Source organism: Myotis nattereri (assembly GCF_964212035.1).
Source record: "Myotis nattereri genome assembly, chromosome: 1".
Taxonomy (NCBI): domain Eukaryota; kingdom Metazoa; phylum Chordata; class Mammalia; order Chiroptera; family Vespertilionidae; genus Myotis; species Myotis nattereri.
Window position 1 is genome coordinate 23907541 of NC_138075.1, and position 20842 is coordinate 23928382.

The 20842-nt window shown below is 57.0% G+C and overlaps 1 protein-coding gene across 2 annotated transcripts; it reads right to left on the minus strand.

Annotated features, from left to right (window-relative positions):
* Positions 1 to 1458: 1458 nt before the first annotated feature.
* VSX2 (visual system homeobox 2) lies at positions 1459 to 20485 on the minus strand (the record flags this gene model as incomplete). Of its 2 annotated transcripts, none has more annotated exons than XM_081112317.1 (5): positions 1459 to 1784; positions 2576 to 2756; positions 14968 to 15091; positions 18827 to 18911; positions 20116 to 20485. In XM_081112317.1, 5 exons carry the CDS (start codon positions 20483 to 20485, stop codon positions 1459 to 1461), a joined length of 1086 nt encoding a protein of 361 aa, XP_080968443.1. The 2 variants fall into 2 exon arrangements, with proteins under 2 accessions (XP_080968443.1, XP_080968442.1); XM_081112316.1 differs by having other exon boundaries at positions 1459 to 1841.
* Positions 20486 to 20842: the final 357 nt, after the last annotated feature.

Below are 20842 nucleotides of genomic sequence, written 5' to 3' on the forward strand. Positions count from 1 at the left end.
AATCAACTTGCGATAGGGAGTTAAAATCCCAATTCACTGTCTCAGGCCTTTCACGAGGTATTCCCTGCAGAAGTGGTGGGATGGTAAGGAAATGCGATGGGGTGAGGGGGACATGACCTGGCTTGGGGATGGGGGCACAGCTGCAGAGAGGCCACCAGTACAGGCAGGTCCTCTCAGCAGACGGGAAGAAACCTTTTGCCCCCTGCTCCACGTGCTCACTGTCCGTCTGATTCTAGCGGACATGCTCCTCGGCCTGCACCTGGCATGAAGGCGTGCGCCTATTGCTTAGTTTGTCGTTCGGGTCTAACACTGGCTCCTGCTTTCCTCCTTCGAGCCTTTTCTCATTCCCTTCTTGTGATCAACCCTTGATGACTATATAGAGCCCCAGGCCCTCTTCAGGCTTGGCTTTCCAAGGACAACCTGGGTGAAACTGGGTCAAGGTCTGTGGCTTCCCAGGTGTTCATTTAACAGCTGGATTGGGTTGTTCCAAGGCAGGGCACATGCGAACCAGTAATTTGTGAGAAGCTCCAGGGGAAGGGTGCCTTGCACAGCAAGTCAGGGTCACAGGCAGCACATCAGGGGAGTCGGTGCTTTAGAGCACAGTCCAAGGGCCCTGGTGGAGGGGGTGGTCCCGCCAGCAGTGCAGAGAGCCACGGCATCGGTGAGAGGTGCCCCTGGCTGCAGGGCACGGGCCCTGGCTCACTACAGGTGCACATCATCTCACGCGGGGCTGGCACTGGTGCTGGGAGGAATGGTGGGGCCGGCTGGGTGTGGAGAGGGCAGGTTCCTCGGGGTGACCACGGAGGGCGGCCAAGGGGCCCAGGCTGAGTCTTCCCTCCCACGTTTAATCTGGACTCTGGGCCGCACTGATGGGGTGGAGCAGAGGTTGTACCTGGGCCTGCAGGGCAGGACATTCACACGGTGGAGGCCCAGGTCCGGGCCCGTGGGAAGGGACAGGCTGGGGGGGAGGGGAAGTTACTGGCTGAGGACTGGGGTGCTCAGGACATTGGCCCTAGAGTGCAGGGCCCCTCCCCGACAGGGCCGGGCAGGCAATGGACTGTGGGCCGGGGGGAGCGGAGTCCACAGGGGGTCAGAGCTGGGCAGAGGGTCTAGAGCAAGAGGACAGTGAGGGGTGGATCCGGACGGTGAGAGTGGCCAGGGATTGAGTGAAAGCGGCTGAGGGGGCTGTGTGGGCAGCAGAAAGGCTTCCGAGGCAGGGCTGTTGGGCTGAGGAGGATGCTGAGGAGGTCAGACTAGGAAGGGGATACCAGCGTGGTCCAAAGCCTTGGCCAGAGCTGAGCTGTGTCTGAGGTCGCCCGGGGGTCATGGAGGGCCTACGGGGCAGGGGGCGGGCGGCAAAGGCCAGGCTGGGCCCAGCCTCGGAGGACACCTCCCGGCACCACAGGCCGGAGGAGAGCAGTCCTGGGCTCCAGTGGCAGCGCACCCTTGACCCTTGACCTAAGCCACGTCCTCGAGCTGCCGAGGACTCAGCTTCTCCACTGGCCTGTCCTCGTCCCTGGCCTCCTCTTCCTCGGGCTCCTCGGCGTTCCGGGCCAGGCTGTTGGGCCCGGACACAGTCCCCAGCACTTTGGTGCTGTGCTCCTGCGCCCTGGCTCGGAGCGCCGCAATGCTGTTCTCCCTCAGTTCCTCCTGGGACATGGCCGCCGGGGCGTCGGGGCCCCGCTCCTCCTGCTCCATCTTATCCAGCTTGGGCAGGGCCTGGCGCTCCGCCTCGGGCTTCCTCCCCGACTCGGCTGCTGCCTCCAGCGACTTTTTGTGCATTCCTAAAAAGAAGTGTTGGTATTCGGGTTTAGAAAAGCGCCTGGGAAAGCCATCTTGAACTGAAAACGGCAAAGATAGAGAAAGGCCAGAATTAAGGACAAGCAGAAAGCCTTACTTCACACACCACAGTCATGAGTCCCAGGGCTGGGCCAGGGCCGCGGGAGGGCTGCAGACCAGCAACTAGGCGCCCTGGCCTGCAGAGGGCTCCTCCCAGCCACGCCCCTGGGCACTGCCCCCCCTGCAGCCTGTTCTGTCCCTTCCCAAGCACAGAGCTTGCTCCCCATCCTTCCCTCCTGGGATTCCAGGTCTTAGAACCCCAAGGCAGGCTGGTGCTCTATCAGACAGAGGCCCAGATGGCAGGAGGAGGAAGATGGCAGGTGGAGAGATTTAGGGGGCAAGAAGGCCTTTGGGCAAAGCCAGAATGTGGCCAAAGGGACCTAGGATCCCCCAGTCCCCAAGAGGGGCCGTTCCATTCATCACAAGCGCACCTCCCAAAGGGAAGAAAGGGGTACAGACCCTGGGGCACCAGTCACACCCCCCTCACAGGACAAAAGAACCCACAGTCAGGGACCTGCCCAGGATGGACATCCTAGGCACTGTGGATGCAAGAGAGACACCAAGCCCCGGGCCCAGCCCACACGGAGCCCCCAAGGGAGCTGGGGGACCTGCTTTGGAGGGCCTCCCTTCTGCTCGGCTGCTGTGCCAGGTCCCTTTGCTCCAGGCTCTGTCCCCTCCTGGGGGAGCCCACTCCTTGCCTTGGGGGCAGGGCCCCGAGGAGGGTGTGGGCTCTTACCGAGCAGCCACGGGGCACAGGAGTCCATGATGCCATCCTTGGCGGACTTGAGGATGGACTCGGGCAGGGGGATGGAGTGCCGCACCATGGCCCCATACAGCCCGTACTCCGCCATGACGCTGCTCCGGCCCCAGCACTTCTCGCGCTTCCTCCACTTGGCTCTGCGGTTCTGGAACCAGACCTGCAGGTGTAGACCAACAGGTCAGGGGTGTCCTCTGAGGGGCCCTGGGCCCAGGCCTCCCACCCCCCCCTCCATGTCTATCTGGAGTTAAGGTCCCCACCCCTTCCATGGCCAATGGCCCCATACTCTTGGGACTGCTGGTTTCTCCAGGTGGGTGTCCTTACTCAAGCCCCATGGTACCCAGGGGGTTCTTCCAGGCTCAGGGGTATCCCCCAGAATGAGGACCCAAGTCCTGTGAGGGTCTGATGGGTGAAATGGGTCTTTTTTTTTTTTTTTTTTAGTGGGATAAGGACACCTCTAGGTCAGGGTCCTGCAGTGAGCAGGGCCAGTGTGGTCCTCAGTTTGCAGCTGAGATGCCCGACCCAGGTAGTTCTTGTGCTCAGACCTTAGGCCATAACCAGAATGTCTGCCTTGCAGAGGGACACGTTCCTTCCCAGGGGCTGGACTAGCCGTGGTCAGAGCTCCCTCCCTCTCCCCGGAAGGCTTCCAGGGAGCATGAAGGTGCCATGAAGCCTGGGAACCGAGCAGAGGTGGGGGTGCTCCCAGGCCTGCGTCAGCGCCCTCCTGGGCCGGGTCTGAGCCTGCCACCCACAGTTACCAACCCAACGGGGCATCATGTTTGAGGGATTGGGCAGCCATCCCTGTCAGGGAAGAAAGACAAAATTCTCAGTGGTGGGAGAAGGAGATGGGAGTGGGCACCTAGGAAAGTGTGGTGGGTCACCCCAGGGAAGGTTTTATTTCTGGTCCCCAAACCGGTGCAGAGTCTGAATGAGGGGCGGTTGTCCTGGGGGTGCTGGAGCTCTCCCGCCCTGGAGGGGCTGCCATGCTTGGGGGAGGGGAGATTCCTTGTCTCCCAAACAAGCTCCAGCCACTGATAGGAGCCAGAACCAGAACCAGAACCAAGGGCAGGCCACTGTTCCTCCAGTAGGTGCGGGGCGCAGGCAGGACCCCAGGCCCAGGGGGGGCCCTCTTGTTCCTTCACAGCTCCTTGGGCTCTGTCGCCCCAGCGCAGAAAGGAGCTCTGGGAAGTGGGGAGAAGAGGGGAGGGCAGGGGCGGATTCCAGAAACCTATTAGTTTCCGCTGCGATTTCCATTCCCTCGCCTCGCCGGTCCCCCCTTCCCTCCGGGGCCCCCTCCCCGCCCTCGGCAGCGGAGGTTTCAGCTTTTGATGAAAAATCGCTCCAGCTCTATTCAGGAGGCGGCAAAAGAAGAGTCACCCCCAGGGGCAGCCCTGGGCTGATTGAAAAATAAGTTAATTTCAGTTTGAATCGATGGGCCTCAGGCACTGAAATATCACGGGAAATTAAAGCGGCTGCTCCCCCGGGGGCCGCGGCATTGACCCGCACTAATTAATGTTGGGGAGGCAGCACGAGCCGCGCTGCGAGCCGCTCCCCCTCCCCGGGGGACCCCAAACACTTCTCATTTAACTAATTAGACGGGGAAAATTGGGTGTTAATTTGTTTAGGATTTTTCCCCTTCTTCCCCCGGCAGCTCCCTCCCCGGCTCCGCCCCGCGCGGGGGCGCGGGAAATGAATGCGGGGCTCGCCGGCAGATGTCTGCCCCGGTCACTCTGCAATCTTCTCAGACTTGATTGCTTGATTAGGTCGTTAGCACATTAAAAAAAAAAAATTGCTTGCCGTCTGGCGCTGGCGTGATGAGTGGGACGCGCGGCAGCGCCTGGGTAATTTATCTTTTTATACGGCAAAGAATTTGATTTCAATCTGCAGATATATGGGGCGCCTTTGACACCTGTTTAACATCGCGCCGCTGACAGCTTAACCCTTTGCTGCCTCGGCCGCGGGGCGGCCCCAGCCCGGCCTGCGGGGCTCGGCGTCGGTGCGCCCCCGCGGTTCCCGCCGCCGCCGCCAGGTGGCGGAGTGAGCGCCCCGATGGCCCGCGGCGGCCCGGAGTCTGCGGCTGAGCGCGGCCGGCCGTGTCCGGTAGGGGGCGCCCCAGACGCCTCGCCTCGCATCCCCGCTTCCCCCAAACAGCCCAGGCATCCCGTGAAGGATTGCAGAAAGACCGCACCGTCCACGCACAACTTTAAGTTGACCCGAATGTGTGTTTCTTCATTTGTAAATAACTGGAATCTCTGAAAATGGAAAAGACGCGGCCTCGAAGTCCCCTGCCATTCCACCCCGACACTGGCCAGCTCTGTTAGAAAACAATCGCTGGTCCCACTCAGGGTGGGTCGCGCCGTTGATACCATCGGCTTTGGCACCTGCCCATCTGCTGGGGCCCTCCTGGGGGAGCTGGGAAGCAACGTGCAGGAACTCCCCCTGGTCCTGACCCAGAGAGCCCTGAGTGACACCTGCCAAGGACAGGGTTTCTGTCATTTGAAGGCCACTCGATGGCTGTGCTCTGTGCACTAAAGCTCAGACTGCGGTGGGCAATGAGCGGGGCTGACTGGCCAGGGTCCTGGCTTAGCTCTCTGCTGTTTACATCTCCCCAGCACCGCCTGCAGGCTCTGCCCACTGTAGGCCCAACCTAGGGCCTGCGAGTTGCCTGAGACCCCTGACCTGTTCCATCTTCCTTCCATTACACTTGGTCACCCTCTCCAAGTACCCACTTGTCTCAAGCTCAAGCTGCCTTCTCCCACAGAGGAAAAATCCACATACAGGGATAAGCTACTTCTGGTTCCATCCACCTCTCAAAGATAGCAAAGCCTGAGCCCCTGGGTGATGGAAGGCAGGCGCCTCGTCTGGCCGCTTGGGAGGCTTGGGAGGGCTCACTTTATGAATCTAAGTAAACCACCTGCTTCCTGATCAGGAGATGACCTTCCTGCTTGAACACGGAGCGTTATACAACAAGGCCACACCCCTCACTGGAACGGGTGGGGCCAGACTCCAGAACGTTTTGGATTTTAGAAATAATGGGGGATGCATATACCACGTGTTACATAACACCCCGCAGCAGCAGCACCACCATAGTCACTCATCAACTCTGATTTCTGCACTAAAGCCTTATATTCACACCGAGAGAGAGAACTAGAAGGGCCAGTCCTGTGTTTGTCACTAATGAGTTTCGATTCCAACTTTACGACAGAACTGTTCATTCCCAGCAGTTTGGATTTACAGATTCCGGAGAAAGGACTGTGGGGTACAGAAAGGCAGATTCCGCCCTGAGTGTGGGTGCCCAGGAAGGCGCATTGCCTTGGCTTCCTCGGGATTCCATGAGCATCGGTGCTGGAGATGGTGGCGGGCTTTCAAGGGAACACAGCATCATTACTAAAGCAGGCGGTGCAGCCCTAGCCGGTTTGGTTCAGTGGAGAAAGTGTCAGCCTGCGGACCAAAGGGTCCTGGGTTTGATTTGGGTCGAGGGCACATACCTCGGTTGCAGGCTCCTCCCCAGCCAGGGCCCTGGTCGGGGTGCATGCAGGAGGCAACTAATTGATGTGTTTCTCTCACATCGTTATTTCTCTTTGTCTTTCCCTCTCTCTTCCACTCTCTCTAAAAATCGATGGAAAAATATTTTCAGGTGAGGATTAAAAAATGGGGGGGGGGGTGCAAGCTTAGGATTCAAATCATTTCTGGGGCCTCTAGAAGAATCATTTTCCTGGGTCTCCTAATTTGGGGAAATAAATAACTGCTCTGCAGACCAGACTTTGCCTACATACTCCCAGGGGAGTTGGTGCCAGCTGGTCGTCAAACCAGGAATCATCCGGACCCTGGGTTATGAGCTCCTGGAATGCCTGGCCCTCTGCAAAGACCAGATGCTGCTCCAATTTATGGAGGAACCTGAACAGCCAAAACAATTTCTTTTAAGGACAATTGGCAGGGAAGCTGTGGCAATGATGCCTTGGAGGGAAGTGGACAAGGGGCTGGAATTAACCCTAACCACTCTTCATATTTGTCTTTCTCTTCCTTTCCTGGAAGCAACCAGCATGTGTTCATGGGACTTAAAAATGTGCAAGAAGCACTGAAGTCAGCCAGTCCTGCACTGGAATTCCCAGCTCTGACAAAAACTGCTGAGTGATCTTGGGCAAAGTTACTTGCCTTCTCTCAGTCTCAGCTGCTTCAGACATAAAATAAGAATACCTACTTTTCAGGGTTGTTTTCAGGATTAATGAAGTAAGTGAAAGCGCCTAAAAGCAGTAGTTGTCGCACAGAAGGTGCTCAATCAATGCTACTTATTATTTCAGGGGAAGTGCAGAAAGTCTGGTTCATCAGTGGCATTGCCTGCCCCTCCGGCCTCCTCCACATGCCCTTTAGTAAGGCTGGGCTGACAAATAACGAGAACAACAACCACTAGGGGTGTGTGTGTGTGTGTGGGGGGGGTGCCCCTGCAACACTCCCTTGAAGTCCAAAATGCAAGCGAAGACCTTGCAGAGCCCTGCCAGGTGCTGTGATCAGGAGCTGGAAAACCAAGGCAGGAGATCCCTGCTCTGCCTCCAGCTTTGTGACCTTGGCTGCATTTCTTAACCTTTCCGACTTCCAGGTCCTCATCTGCCTGCGATATCCTCGCAGGTTTGTTGTAAAAAATCAAACAAAATAGTGCTTGGGAAATGCCTGGCACACAGTAAGAACCAACCCACTTTGGCGGGATGTTGGGTGAATTCTGTAGGTAAATGTGCAGTGAGATGAGGCTTTGCTTTCCAGCAAGTGGCCAGCGCACTTTTCACATAAAGCCAGGCCCTCCCGTCTCGCACCTCTCAGATTCCTTCGCAGCATTTAGGCCCTTTTTCCTCCTTGGCCTCTTGGTCCCGACAGGCCCCAAATATTCCTTCCGTCCCACTCCCACTCACTCCCTTGACTTTCCACTTTCTGGAAGAGACTGCTCCTCCTCATGCGGGCGCAGGACTCTTCAGGAAAACCTCCAACAAGGACCAGAGAGAGCCCTGCCTCCCCCTTGAGAACTCTGAGCTCCCAAGTAGGGACCCAAAGGTGACACCAGGGGTCACCAGGTTTGGGGTCCTGAGCAAAGATGAGTCGAGAAGATCTTCCAGCTCCAGGAAGAGCCTGGGTTCCTTGTGCATTTCCCCACAAAGGTGACGCCCCAGCAGCTCTGAGGAAGCCCAGGTAGGATGCCTCTGGCTGCCAGCAGCTGCTCTGGCAGGTGCCTCCACAGCTGGCAGAGAGGGCCTGAGACCCTGTGCCTCCAAGGGTGGACTGCACCTGGGAAGGCTTCTTCCCGAACGGGCGCTCTTCTGCCACGAGGGAACACGTCAGGCAGCCCAGCAACTCTATCGGCTCTTTCTCTCGAATGTGGGTAACCAGCCTGAGCAGCCGTGGCTTCTGTTGTCATCACACGGCTCCTGTCTGGCAAAGTTCCCATTCCTGTATCCCCACAGGACAACATGCCCAGGACTCCTTCCCTCGGATATCTCCCAGGAAACCTCTGCCTACCTTCCAGGATTGTACCCCTAATGGAGACATCTTGCACAATCGGGTGCTTTTTGCACATTTTGGGCCCTTGGCTACCCCAGACCCGGCCCTCTAACCTTGCGCCCCATGCCATGCAGCCTGGCTTTGTCAGCCATATGGCAGTTTCCATCGCATTCACCCAGCTTCTTCCCTCTCCTCTAGCTGGAAGCTGATTAATCTGGGCCCGCTGCTGGCGTGATTTAATGACTTCACATTCCATATCCACTCAGCACTTCTGACACCATATTTCAGCACACCCCTTCCAGTCCCAGCTTCCGGCTGAGAAGCCTGACCCTGCTGCAGCCCCTGACGTCCACTAGGGGGCAGCTCTGCTCACTCGTCCTGGGAGCCTCAGGCAGCGTCAATCCCTACACACCTGGCAAGTCATCTTGTTGCTCAACCCATCTTGTCACCCACAACTCCACTTTTTTCCATTCGTATTAACCCACTCAAAACAGAGAAACTCCTTTCCCGAGTCTCTGACCCAGCGTGTTCACACTGGCTGCGCACAATCACCTGCAGAGCTTTAAAAACACACCGAAGGCCCTAGCCGGTTTGGCTCAGTGGATAGAGCCTGGGCCTGCGGACTGAAGGGTCCTGGGGTTCGAATCCCGACAAGGGCACATGCCCAGGTTGCGGGCTCGGTCCCCAGTGGGGGGCGTGCAGGAGGAAGCTGATCAGTGAGTCTCATCATTGATGTTTCTATCTCTCCCTCTCCCTTCCTCTCTGAAATCAATAAATATATATATACTTTAAAAAGATGCTCTGTGACTATTTTGTAATTGCCATTTTGTACAGTTTAGGGAATATAGCCAATAATACTGTAATAACTATATACGGTGTCCGGTGGGTGAAGACTTATGGGGGGATCACTTTACAAGTTACATAAATGTCTAACCACTATGCTGTATACCTGAAACTAGTATAATATTAAATGTCAATTGTAATTGAAAAATAAAGATTTTAAAGCAGCTGTGATTCTAATAAAAGTCCCAGGCTGAGACACTGCAACCCTTTCCCTCCTGTGTGCCTGTCTTCTAACTTCTGGAATAGAATTTCCCAAACTTCATTCCCTTCCCTTGGGCAGGGACCACTTTATAAAAGGCAGAATCAGCCCTAGCCGGTTTGGCTCAGTGGATAGAGACTACGGACTGAAGGGTCCCAGGTTCAATTCCGGTCAAGGGCACATGCCTGGGTTGCAGGCTTGATTCCCAGTAGGGGGTGTGCAGGAGGCAGCCAATCAATGATTCTCTCTCGTCATTGATGTTTCTATCTCTCTTTTCCTCTTTCTTCCTCTCTGAAATCAATAAAAATATTAAGAAGAAGAAAAAAGGCAGAATCAAGCAGTGCTAGCCAGAGACTCCAAACACCAGGGATTCTCTGCAAAGACTGGGGGTGAGAGTGGGCTCCGTTCACTTTGCACATCCACATCCCTGCCATGTAGGCATTAAAATAAGTATAATTTTTGTCAGAAAGGAATCCAGGAGCCAAACAAGTGAATGTACAGGTACACCCGATATGATCATTCTTGGAAGGAGTGGCCTCACAGAGGAAATAAAGTCAGTCTGGAAACCCACTTCCTCTGCCCCAGAGCTGACATCTGGCAGGAGCTTCCAGAATGCCAGGCCCAGCATTGTGGGGGGACACAACGAGGACTGCAGGTCTGAGTCTGATATGGAGACTCAGAATCTCTTCTTCCCCCAACAACGCACAGCATCCCTTCCCCCCAGCCCAGAGAGCCTTAGAGCACGGAACTGCGTGCCCGCCAAGCCCGAGGGCAGAGGAAGTGCCCTTTACAGAGGGGCTGCCCCATCGCTGCTGCTGCCACGGACCAGTCCCGCGTATGGAGGTAGGCAGTCACGTTCCCCTCTCCCAGGATGGTAGCTGAGTACTGGGTCTGAATCCAGTCTACTGCTTACTTCACCTCTCAGCCCCTCGTTTTCCACACCCAGAAAATGGGTGTAGGAGCATCTAATTCATCTAGCTGTTGTGAGGATTTACTGAAACAGGGCATGGCAAACACTTAATATCTGGGACAATAGTAAGTGCTTATAATGCCAGTAATAACAATACTTCATTAAATGCGAAGGCCCCTCCCAGGAAGGGATCCCCCCTCCTTTTTTCACAGGTGGGGAGACATTGTTATTATTATCTTACAAATGAGTACTTTGAGGCTCAGAGCTTGGCTTGCTGGCAGGGAAACAAAGATGGGAAGGAGGTATGGGAATGCAGACTGGTACAGCCACTGCGGAAAAGAGTATGGAGTTTCCTCAAGAAATTTAAAATGGAATTGCCCTTTGACCTGTGATTCCACTTCTGGGACTATATCCTGAGAATCTTGAAACACCAATCAGAAAGAATACATGCACCCCTATGTTCGGAGCAGCGTTATTTACAATAGCCCAAATCTGGGAACAGCCCAAGTGCCCATCAGTAGATGAGTGGACAAAACAACTATAGTACATGTACACCATGGAATACTACTCAGCTGTAAAAAAGAAGGAACTCTGGAAATTATGTTAAGCAAAATAAGCCAGTCAGAGAAAAACAAATACCATATCATCTCACTAGTATGTGGAATCTAATGAACAAAATAAACTGATGAACAAAATAGAACCAGAGGCATGGACACACGGAACAGACTGACAAATGTCAGAGGGAAGCGGGGGGCGGGGTGGGGGGAGAAGGGAGGACTGGATAAGGGAAGGTGAAGGGATTAGCTGGAGAACACACATGTGTAGCCCAGGGACACAGACAACAGTGTGGGGAGGGCCCAAGGGGGGAGGGTGGGGGCTGGATGGAGGTGGGCAAAGGCGGGGAAATGGAGGATATCTGCAATAGTGTCCACATGCAAAAATTTTTTAAAATATATTTTATTAATTTCTTAAAGAGAGGAAGGGAGAGGGATAGAGAGTTAGAAACATCGATGAGAGAGAAACATCGATCAGCTGCCTCCTGCACACTCCCTATTGGGGATGTGCCTGCAACCAAGGAACATGCCCTTGACCAGAATCGAACCTGGGACCCCTCAGTCCGCAGGCCGATGCTCTATCCATTGAGCCAAACCAGTTAGGGCGACATGCAAAATTTTAAATTAAAAGAAGATTGGCAGTAGGTGAGTTTGACTTTTCACAGCCACACTGGGATCTCATTAGACATTAGACAGGAGGCAGGCACACACGAGGTTTGCTTGGATTGGCCCAGAGAGGGTGTGGCCCAGCTGCCCACCTGGGGCTGTTACTCCACGATCATGCTCCCCCATTCCACCAGCGGCCGCCCAGGGACCCGGTGAGGAAGGTGATCTTGAGACGGCCCCCCCAGGAAGGGACCCCCTCCTTTTCACAGATGGAAAACAGGGGAAGTGACCTGGCTTCTGCTAAGCCTGGTGGCGTCCGAGCCAGAACGGAAACCCGAGTCACTGACATCCAGTCCAACAACCGTGCCCTTCCACCTTGAGAATGTCTAACCTCAGACTTGGAGCCTTAACAACTACCCCGGCCCTGTATACACACACACACACACACACACACACACACACACACACGCCTCTGACTGACAGCTGGGGGAGGAGACTGGCTCCAGAGTGGTAGTTTTCCATCTTTAGATGCATCGTTCCCACCTGAACAGGTTAAAGGAAATGACTGGAAGGGTGGCAGTGCAGTGAAGCAAGTGCTACGGAGTCTAAAGGGACTCCGGTCTGCATTCTGGAGGCCGGCTCCCCATCTGTAAAATGGCGATAGTCATAGTGCCCAGCTCATTGGGTGTTCCGACTTCTTGGGAATATACATACACTATCTCTAGAAAGAAACAAAGAAAACTGGCTACCACTGGAAGGGCTGCTGGGGGAGGGGGTGGGAGACTCATGTTTCGCCCCATTGAAGTGGTAATTATTTGAGTGATTTTTAAAAATATGTTTTCTTAATTGATTTTTTTTACAGAGAGGAAGAGAGAGGGATAGAGAGTTAGAAACATCGATGAGAGAGAAACATCGATCAGCTGCCTCCTGCACACCCCCTACTGGGGATATGCCCGCAACCAAGGTACATGCCTTTGACCGGAATCGAACCTGGGACCCTTCAGTCCACAGGCTGACGCTCTATCCACCGAGCCAAACTGGTTAGGGCTATTTGAGTGATTTTTAAAAAATTGTACCTGGTGCTCAGTGTGGGCACTGGTTATCTTTATAAAGAAGGTTTGACACAGGCCCCCCACCTGACTTCAGACCATCACTTTCCCACAGCTTCAGGTTAGAGCTCAGGCTTCAAACCCGAGGCAGGTGGTGAGCATGTGGGCTTCAGATGCAGGCCTACGTCCCTGTGTCCCCCGCTTACTAGCTGTGTGGCTGTGGTAGCTGTTCTGTCTCAGTTTCCTTGGTAATAAACGATGCTAATGGTCCCCACCAGTTGTCAGCAGGATTTAATGAGAGCAGAGCTGCAACCGAGTGGGCACTGGGCATGTGCCCGGCACAGCTTGGAACACATCACATCATCAGGGGCCACTGTCACCCACACTTTACAGATGAGGAATGGGAGGCTCTGGGGGGCAAGGGAACCTGTCCAGAGTCACTCAACTCGTAATTGGTGAAGCCAGGACCACACCCAGGCAGTCTGGTTCCAGAGTGGGTGCCCCTAACCACCGCGCCTCCTTGCCTCTCCTGCATACCTCACATATCAGAACACCTGGCACGCGGAAACTGCTCTGCAAATCACAGCTGTGACTGTGTGGTTGAGACATGCTAACACACACTAAGCCTTCCCAGGTCACTGGGTAAAATATTTGGGGGCAGGGCTATTTGACAGCTCCTACCTTCTGGGGTGCAGCATTTACCAGCCCATAGACACCTCCCAGGGAACTTAAAGAAGCCCAGATTCCACAGTTACACACAATCCCCTCACCACCACCTGAGCCAGACAGGTTGTAGGACAACCCACTGCAAGAGACAAGCTGTTCTTTCCTTTTGGTGAATAGTGCCAATGGGGGGCTTACCAACAGGGGAGTTTGTCAGTCTCCCCCCAACCCCCCGCCCTGACACATGGAATAGCCAACTTGGTGCTAATGAAGGCCAGGCTGAGGTTACCTCCAACATCAACTGGATTAGACCTTGGCTTACACACACACACACACACACACACCACACCACACCACACCACAAACACAACACACACACACACACAACACACACCACAAACACAATACACACACACACACAACACACAACACACCACAAGCACCATACACACACACACAACACACCACAAGCACCACACACACACACACACACACACACACCACACCACAAAGACAACACACACACACACACAACAAACACAACACACACACACACACAACACACCACAAGCACCACACACACACACACACAAAACACACACACACACACACACACACACGACTCAGAATCAATACCCACCCTTACCCACTGAAACCCAATTGGGTGGAGGGTGATGGATCCAGGCCACCATGGATAAAGCATTAAACAGATAATCTGATTATGAATACTTGAGCTTATTGTTAAGTGTCAATGTCTAAAGCCATTGACTGAAATTCCAAATAGATTTCCAAGAGAGAGAAAGGCTCACGCGGCTCACGCCTCACTGCCCATTCTCTGGTCCTTCCCTGAGAGAGCACAGAGCCACCCACACACCTTAGGTGGTTCCTTCTCTAGCCCCACCCCCTGCCCCCAACACACACCAAACCTGGAGACACAAGGGACCGTGGCTGGGAGGGATGAGGGCAGAGGGCTTTCAGGAAGTCAGGTCCCCCATTTCCCAGCCTCAGTGAACTACTCTGACCCACCCAGGAGATGGGAACAGCTTTCATGTAAGGTTGCCATCCAGCTAAGGCCAATCCAAATCTTTTGGAAATGTCCCTCCCACTCACTCCTCCTCCTCGGGGAGGCCTCGTCTAGAAATCATCGGACTTCACCTTCTCCCAGAGAAATGAGAAAGCAGCCCACTCCTGCCAGCTGGGGGGAGGGAGGGTTCCGGACTTGGGAAGGTCCTGTTGCTAATGAAGGGAGGCCCCGAGCCCAGCACAGCTGAGGACGTCTCAGCCCAGATCAGGGGCTGGTGATGACCAAACTCTCCGGGAGAGGCGAGGAGGCGAGGAGGCGAGGAGGGGAGGAGGCGAGGAGGCGAGGAGGCGAGGAGGGGAGGAGGCGAGGAGGCGAGGAGGCGAGGAGGCGAGGAGGTGAGGAGGGGAGGGCCTAGTGAGCCAGGCCTGCCAACAACACAGGTCCAGCCACATTCTGGGCTTGACCCAGAGAAGTAAAGGAGTGGAGCTCAGGCAGGGCCAGAGGCTTGGTTGTCAGAAGAGGAAGGAGCTTCAGGTGGATGGAAGCGGGGGGGGGGGGGGGGGGGTGTAGAAAGGGGAGGGGCAAGACTACTTCATGGGAAGGGGAGCAGAGGAAGGGAAACAGTCTGGGGGCAGGGCTAGAAGCTACTGCCCCCACCCCCAGGTACCCAGAAAGGCCTGGGGCCCTGGCCTTGGAGGAGACAGCTGCAGGGAGGGCACAGCTGCCACCACAGAGCCCCTGCTCAGAACCCAGCACCCACCAAACTCCTTCTCCCACCACAGGGCCCCTCGGAGTCTATGAAATGCTCCCCAGCAAGCCTGCGTGGAGAACTGCTAAGCCCCCGTCCCCCTGCAGTGCCCACCTCCCTTGGTAGGTGTTCAGCAAGTATGGAGCTGTTCTTCATGAGAACAGGACCCCAGGCCAGCAGTGCTCATACAAGGGGGTGGGAGATGGGTATCTGGGAGGCTGGTCTGTCCGTGTCCCCAAGAGTGGGGGACATGGGAGGCGAGGGACTCAGGGACTCGGGCGCTATTACCTGTATCCTGTCTTCTGGCAGCTCCGTTTTCATGGCCAGCATCTCCCGGGCATACACGTCTGGGTAGTGGGCCTCGTTGAACGCCTTCTCCAGCTCCTCTAGCTGGTAGGAGGTAAAGATCGTCCTGCGGGGAGCAAACGGATACTCAGGACTCTGGAAACGGGACGAGGCTGTCCCAGAGAGGACAGAACGGCCCTTCCCTGTGCCTCCTGGACAGACCCCAAACCCAGGCGCTCAGCACAATCAGACACACACTCCCTCCCTCACACACACACACACACACACACACACACACACACACACACACGCTCCCATGCGCACGTGAGTGCACACGTGTTCGCGCACACACTCAGCCTAACCCTCTGGACTTTTCTTCTTTCAAGGCTGAGGACCCCCAGTGCCCTTCCGATGGTGGTGGGGATTATTTCAGCCCTGAGGGGGCATCTCATTGTAGGAATCTTTCTGGAAGAGCTTGTGGGGAAAGGGTGTTAGATAGACATTTGAGAAAACTGCAGAAGGCCCCTCTTCCTCCTGCCACGCACAGGGCCACAGGCGAGGGGGCGCCAGGTAAATAAATGCCTCACCTGCTAGGACCTGCTCCCTGGGCTCCTCTGACAGTTGATCTTTCACACTGCACTCACCCAAAGATCAAAGGCAGCTGCGACCCCAGTGTTTATGCAACTGAGGACTGAATGTCCCTCCCTTGCAACCCACCCAACACTCCACCTTCCTCACCTGCCAGGGTCCACCAGCTCCTTAAAGCTGCTCTCCTAATTGTAGGGGTGAGGAATATGAGGGGGAGGGCGCCCAGACCCTTCCGGTGCTCAGAAGCCAAGAGCCACCTTCCAACCATCCCCCCCCCACCCCACACACACAAGCTGGGGAAGCAACCTAGGGGGGCCCTGAAATAGCCTACCTCCACAGCTCCCCCCAACCCCCCACTGAGCAGTGAAGAATCTGATAAAAGCTACATCCTCTCACCCACCCTACGAAAATGTGCAAACGAATATGCTCCGACACATAACATCTCACTCCCACTACCAGCGGGTTCATAGACCTCCTTTCCTGCATAAACACCCTACAGAACCATCTACAGACACAAAGTCTTCTTTCTTCAGACCTTAATTTCACCAAGTCCTGGGTGACCTTTCTCTCAGCCACAAGTCAGCAGGGCGATAGCGTCCAGATCCCACACACTCAACTCATAAACTTGGTACCTTCCCTGCTGGAGCCTCTGGGACCTGGGACTCCGGGCAGCACAGGGGTGTAGAACCCCTGACTGCTGCTCGCAAGCGCCCCCAGCACAGGACCCAGTGCAAAGTTCAGCCCCCGTTCCTTGTGCTGGTTTGTCTTCATGTCTCAGGGTCTGATGCAGGGGATTGTGAGGAAGAAGGATTCTGCTCGTTATAGAAAACGACTGGTTTGATTCTAAATCGTTTCTCCTCTCCTCTTGGGGGTGGGGATGGAATGCTTTTGTAAACAGAAAGTTATTTCTTCAGAATTTTGAAGAAATTCTGTTTCTCTCTTGCCATTTACTGAAAGGTCCCCCTACACACAGTGTCAAAATAAACAATCCAAACACGCAAGTCCTTTGCAAAACTCAGGGAAACTGAAGCAAGCACATAGGTGTTGAGGCCACAGCCAAAGAGAAGAGCTGACAATAGGTTGTTCAAGACCCTTCACGCGCCCGCCCTTTGCTTAGGAGAGCTCGAGCTCGCACTCAAAACAAAACAAAGCCTCAGATCCCCCAAACTTCCCCCCATTCCTGTCGCAGAGCCAATCCCTGCTCCCAGGACCCTCCCTGCGCTCCCACAACGTGAGCCAGAAAACCTGCTCCTGGTTTTCTGCAGAAACCCAGACCTTCGGGTCCCCACTGTCTCCTGCCTGAGCTTTCCGGGTACAGAGATGAGGAAAAGCCGAGACTCCCAAGGCTGCTGGCCCATCCTCTGTCCCCTCTCCAACCCCCATAAACCTGGGTGTTTCTGGGAAATGAGCGATGCCCGTCTCCTCTCACCAGATTCCAGGATCTCTTCCCTGAAATCCCCAAACAAGAGAAGCTCAGAATAACGTTTGCGTCGTTTTTAAAAAACTAATTAAAAACTGCACTGGCCATCGGTAGCCATTCTCCTCCCTCCACTCATCGGCTCCCTTCATGCACCAGAAATAGCCAGACACCTAGGGCAGGTGGCGAGTCCTCCTGCTCCCTGCGAACCTCCAGCGCTCCCACCGGTCTCCCTGGTGGAGAGGGTGGCAGGCGAGGGCAGAGGGCCAGGAGCCTGAAGCATGGCCTTCGGGCTGTGGGTCAGCCAACTCCGAGTGCCACACAAGGCGGCATCCTGACGCAGAAACGCTGTGGGGCACCCAGGGTCTGGGCATGCTTTCCCCAGGGCTCTTCTTGCCGTGGGAGCCCCTCTCTCCTTCCCCCTCGCACCAGCGCAGAAGCAGTTCAGCAGACCGGTCCTTCCCCCCTGGCCTGGTCCCTGTCCCTGGACTCAGAGGCTGGCAGGACCACCCACCCTGGGACCGGCATGTCGTGGGTGCAAAAGAGGTGTCTTAATCAATATTCGTTGGGTAAATGGATGTAAAAAATGACCCAGGATGAGGACCAAAATAAAATGTTTCCGTTTAAAAGAAAACAAAACAAAAACGAACAGCTGACTGGAGAGAAGGAGCGAATCAAGGTCATGGGGAAACCAAGCAGAAGTCCACTCGCAGAGGCGGGAGCCTGTTGGGGTCTGAGGGCTCAGGAAGAGCCATTTAAAAGGTGGGGGTCAGTTGTGCGGTTCCCAAGGGTGAAGGAAGAGGGACAGGCAGAAAAGCGCCCAGAGGAAGGGTGCGATGAGGCTGGAAACAAACTGGGGTGAACGAACAAGGCGGTGCGGGGGAGAAGGGGGCGCTCCGTGGGGCGCAATGCCCTGAGAGCCCGTGGCACCCACCTGGGCCACCCCCGCAGAGGGAAGTTTGGGAAAACAGCCCGGGTGAGCGCAGGGACAAGCAGCACTCGCAGAGAGTCGGGCTGATGTTTCGTTCTTGCCGCTTTATTTTCTTTAAAAGCTTCTGGTCAATTTACACAAGAATTTGGTGCTGATGGCCAGGGGCCTGCGGGCCTGGGGTGAGGGGATTGCTTGTCAGGATATAGCTTTTCGAAGGGATTGAATTTTAACTCTGTGCCAGTAACGCCTCTTTAAAGACGTGTTTTTTAAACTCTCTTTTTAGTCTGTACCCCAGTGCAGCCCACTCCACTCCAGCCAGGGCGGGTGGGGTCATCCAGTCCACACAGTCCCCCGTCTTTCCCCATTTTACAGACAAGGAAACTGAGGCTCGCAGAAGGGACGCTACCTTGGGGACCACAAAAAGAGCAGAAGCCTAACGAAAATGTCCCATCAATGCACATGGCACGCTCCAGCTTTGGGGAAAGGTGGGAGCTAGGCGGTAGCAAACTGTGAGCACAGGGGCCGAGGGAGAGGAAGGCGGCCGGGACGGAGGGCAGAGGAGCCGGCTCGGGCGGGAGGTGGGAGCCGAGCTGCCCGCGCGCATGGATCTCGGATGTGCAGGTGCCTGGAAGCACCTGGGAGCTGCCAGCCTCTGTGGCTCTGGTTTTCGGCGGGGCCTTCCCTTTCTCCCAAAGGAGGAGGAGAAAGCCTGGCCCGGTGCGCCTCCCTGGCGGCCTCTCACCGTCCTCGCGCGCCGCAGCCCGCCCCAGGGCCCGGGGGTCACCAAACAACGCCCGCTCCCCGCGCCTGGGCGCAACCTTAGAACTCAGGTCTGATGGCGGTGAAAACGGAGTCCGAGAGGCCCGACCCCCACGGGGGACGCGGGGCCGGGAGCAGGCAGGTGACGGGAAGCCCAGGGGCCTTACCTGTGCCGCCGCTTCTTCCGCTTCTTGGTCTGGGCTAAGGCTGACTTGGGCATTTTCCGGTCGCTGGAGGAGACATCTTCAGAATCTGGGAAGCGGACGGAGACATGCGGCAGCAGCGGGGGCGCGCTGGGGAGCGCTCGGGAGCCCCAAACTCGGGGTCCCAGCCCACGCCGGCCGCCTCGGGGAGCGGCGGGGACCCGCTCGGCCTCCCCGGGAAGCCTTCTGCGAGGTCGACCCCATCCCTAAGCCCGGGCTGGCCCTGCCCAGGCCGGCGCCCCGCTCCGGAGGTTTGGAGCAGATTTCGTTGTAAGAGAGGCCAAGGCCCGGCGCTCTGGGGGCAGGGGTAGCAGGGGACGAGGCCGCTCCCGGGGTGTCAGGGTGACCCCCGTGACGTGCCGGGCCCCGCGCCCTGCCCCGCGCTTGCAGCCCGGTTGTCCGGGGACCGAAAATGGGCCCCAAGGAGCGGAGCCGGGGCGCAGGTAGCTGGTCCGGCGGTGCCTGCACGATGCGCCCCCGCTCGGGATTGGAGACGCCGCGCCGCGACTCTTTTCGTTGTTTTCCAAATAAAAATAAATAAAACGGTAACGGAAAATCGGGGGAATTTCGGGCGCCAACAGGAGCCGGGGGCTGGGACGCGAGGCTGAGAAATGGGTCTGGGGAGGGTGTGGCTGGGTCACTGGGGGCCCGCGAACCCCGAGGCGCCGGGATCCCCTAAACAGTGGCGCTCAGGTGGAATCAGACCGGGCCGACCATCCGCCTCGGTGGCCGGTTGTCCAAGCTCGTGGGGTGAAAAAACCCCACAGACCCTGACAAAATCGGGGAGGGAGTTTGGAACGGAGAGAAGGAATGAAAAGACAACTTTGGGCACCGGGGCGGGGGCGAAGCTGGCACCCGCTTCGGGGCCATCAGCGCATGGAATGGAGCGCGAGTTCTCCGGAGGCTGGGGCCCGCTGCGGAGCCGAGAAACTGGGGGCCCCCGCCCGCCCCAAGGGCTCTGACACCACCCCCCAGCCCAGTTTCCCGGGGGATCCCCAACTGGGCGCCGCGCCAGAGCCGGGACCAGCGCAGGGACGCGAGAGCAGCGCCGAGGCCCGGAGCGCGGGGCGTGGAGCCTGGCGGCGCCCGGGGCATCCTCCCGGCCCTCGGCCCCCGCGCGTGGGCCCCAGGCCGGGGGCGACCCCGCAGCCGGGCAGGAACTTCTGCGCCCGGAACAGGCCTTGCGGCACAAGCGAGAGCCCGCGGCGGCGTGGGGTCCCGGCTCCGGCGAGGCGGGCAGCGCCCTCACCTACCCGAGCTGGCCGTCTGGCTGGTATCCAGAGGCCCCGACGCCCTGCTCAGCGGCTGCAAGTGGACGCTCTGCGGGTCGGACAGCACTTCGAGGAAGGTGGGCTGCGCGTAGAAGCCGGGGAGCCCCCCGGGCCCCAGCAGCCCCATGCCGCCCACTCCCGCGGGGCTGAGCACGGAGCGCGCGGCCAGCAGGTGCCCGGAGGCCAGGCCGTCGAGGGCAGCCCGCGGGTGGGAGCTGGGGGGCTCCTTGTTCAGGCCCAGGATCTCCTGAATGCCGAAGCCCGTGCACCTGGCCGGGGCGCTCCCCGGGGTACTCTTGGCCACTGTCTCGCATTTGGGCTTGCTCAGCGCTTCCCCCGATTTCCCCGTCATCTCCCGGCTCTTCGGAGGGGCCGAGGCGCCGGTCTTTAGCTCCCCCCGCCCCACCCCCGCCGGGCTCGCCGCTCTGCGAAGTTGGTCCCAGATGCCCCCTCCGGTGTCTGATGCTCTGGAGCCCCAAGGAGATTCCCCTTTTATCCAACCAGGCGGCAGCCCAAGTGGGGTCAGAGCTGAGCAGCCAATCACTGGGGCCAGGAGCGATTAGGAATTCCAAAAAGCTGGCAGCGCCAGGGGCCTGGGCGCTGGGGGTGGGACGCCCAGGGGCAGGGTCCCAGGGCCTGAGCTGGGACAACAGAGTCAGGGCCGGGGCGGGAGGTAGGGTGGGGTGGGATTCTGGCAGAGCCAGGCTGG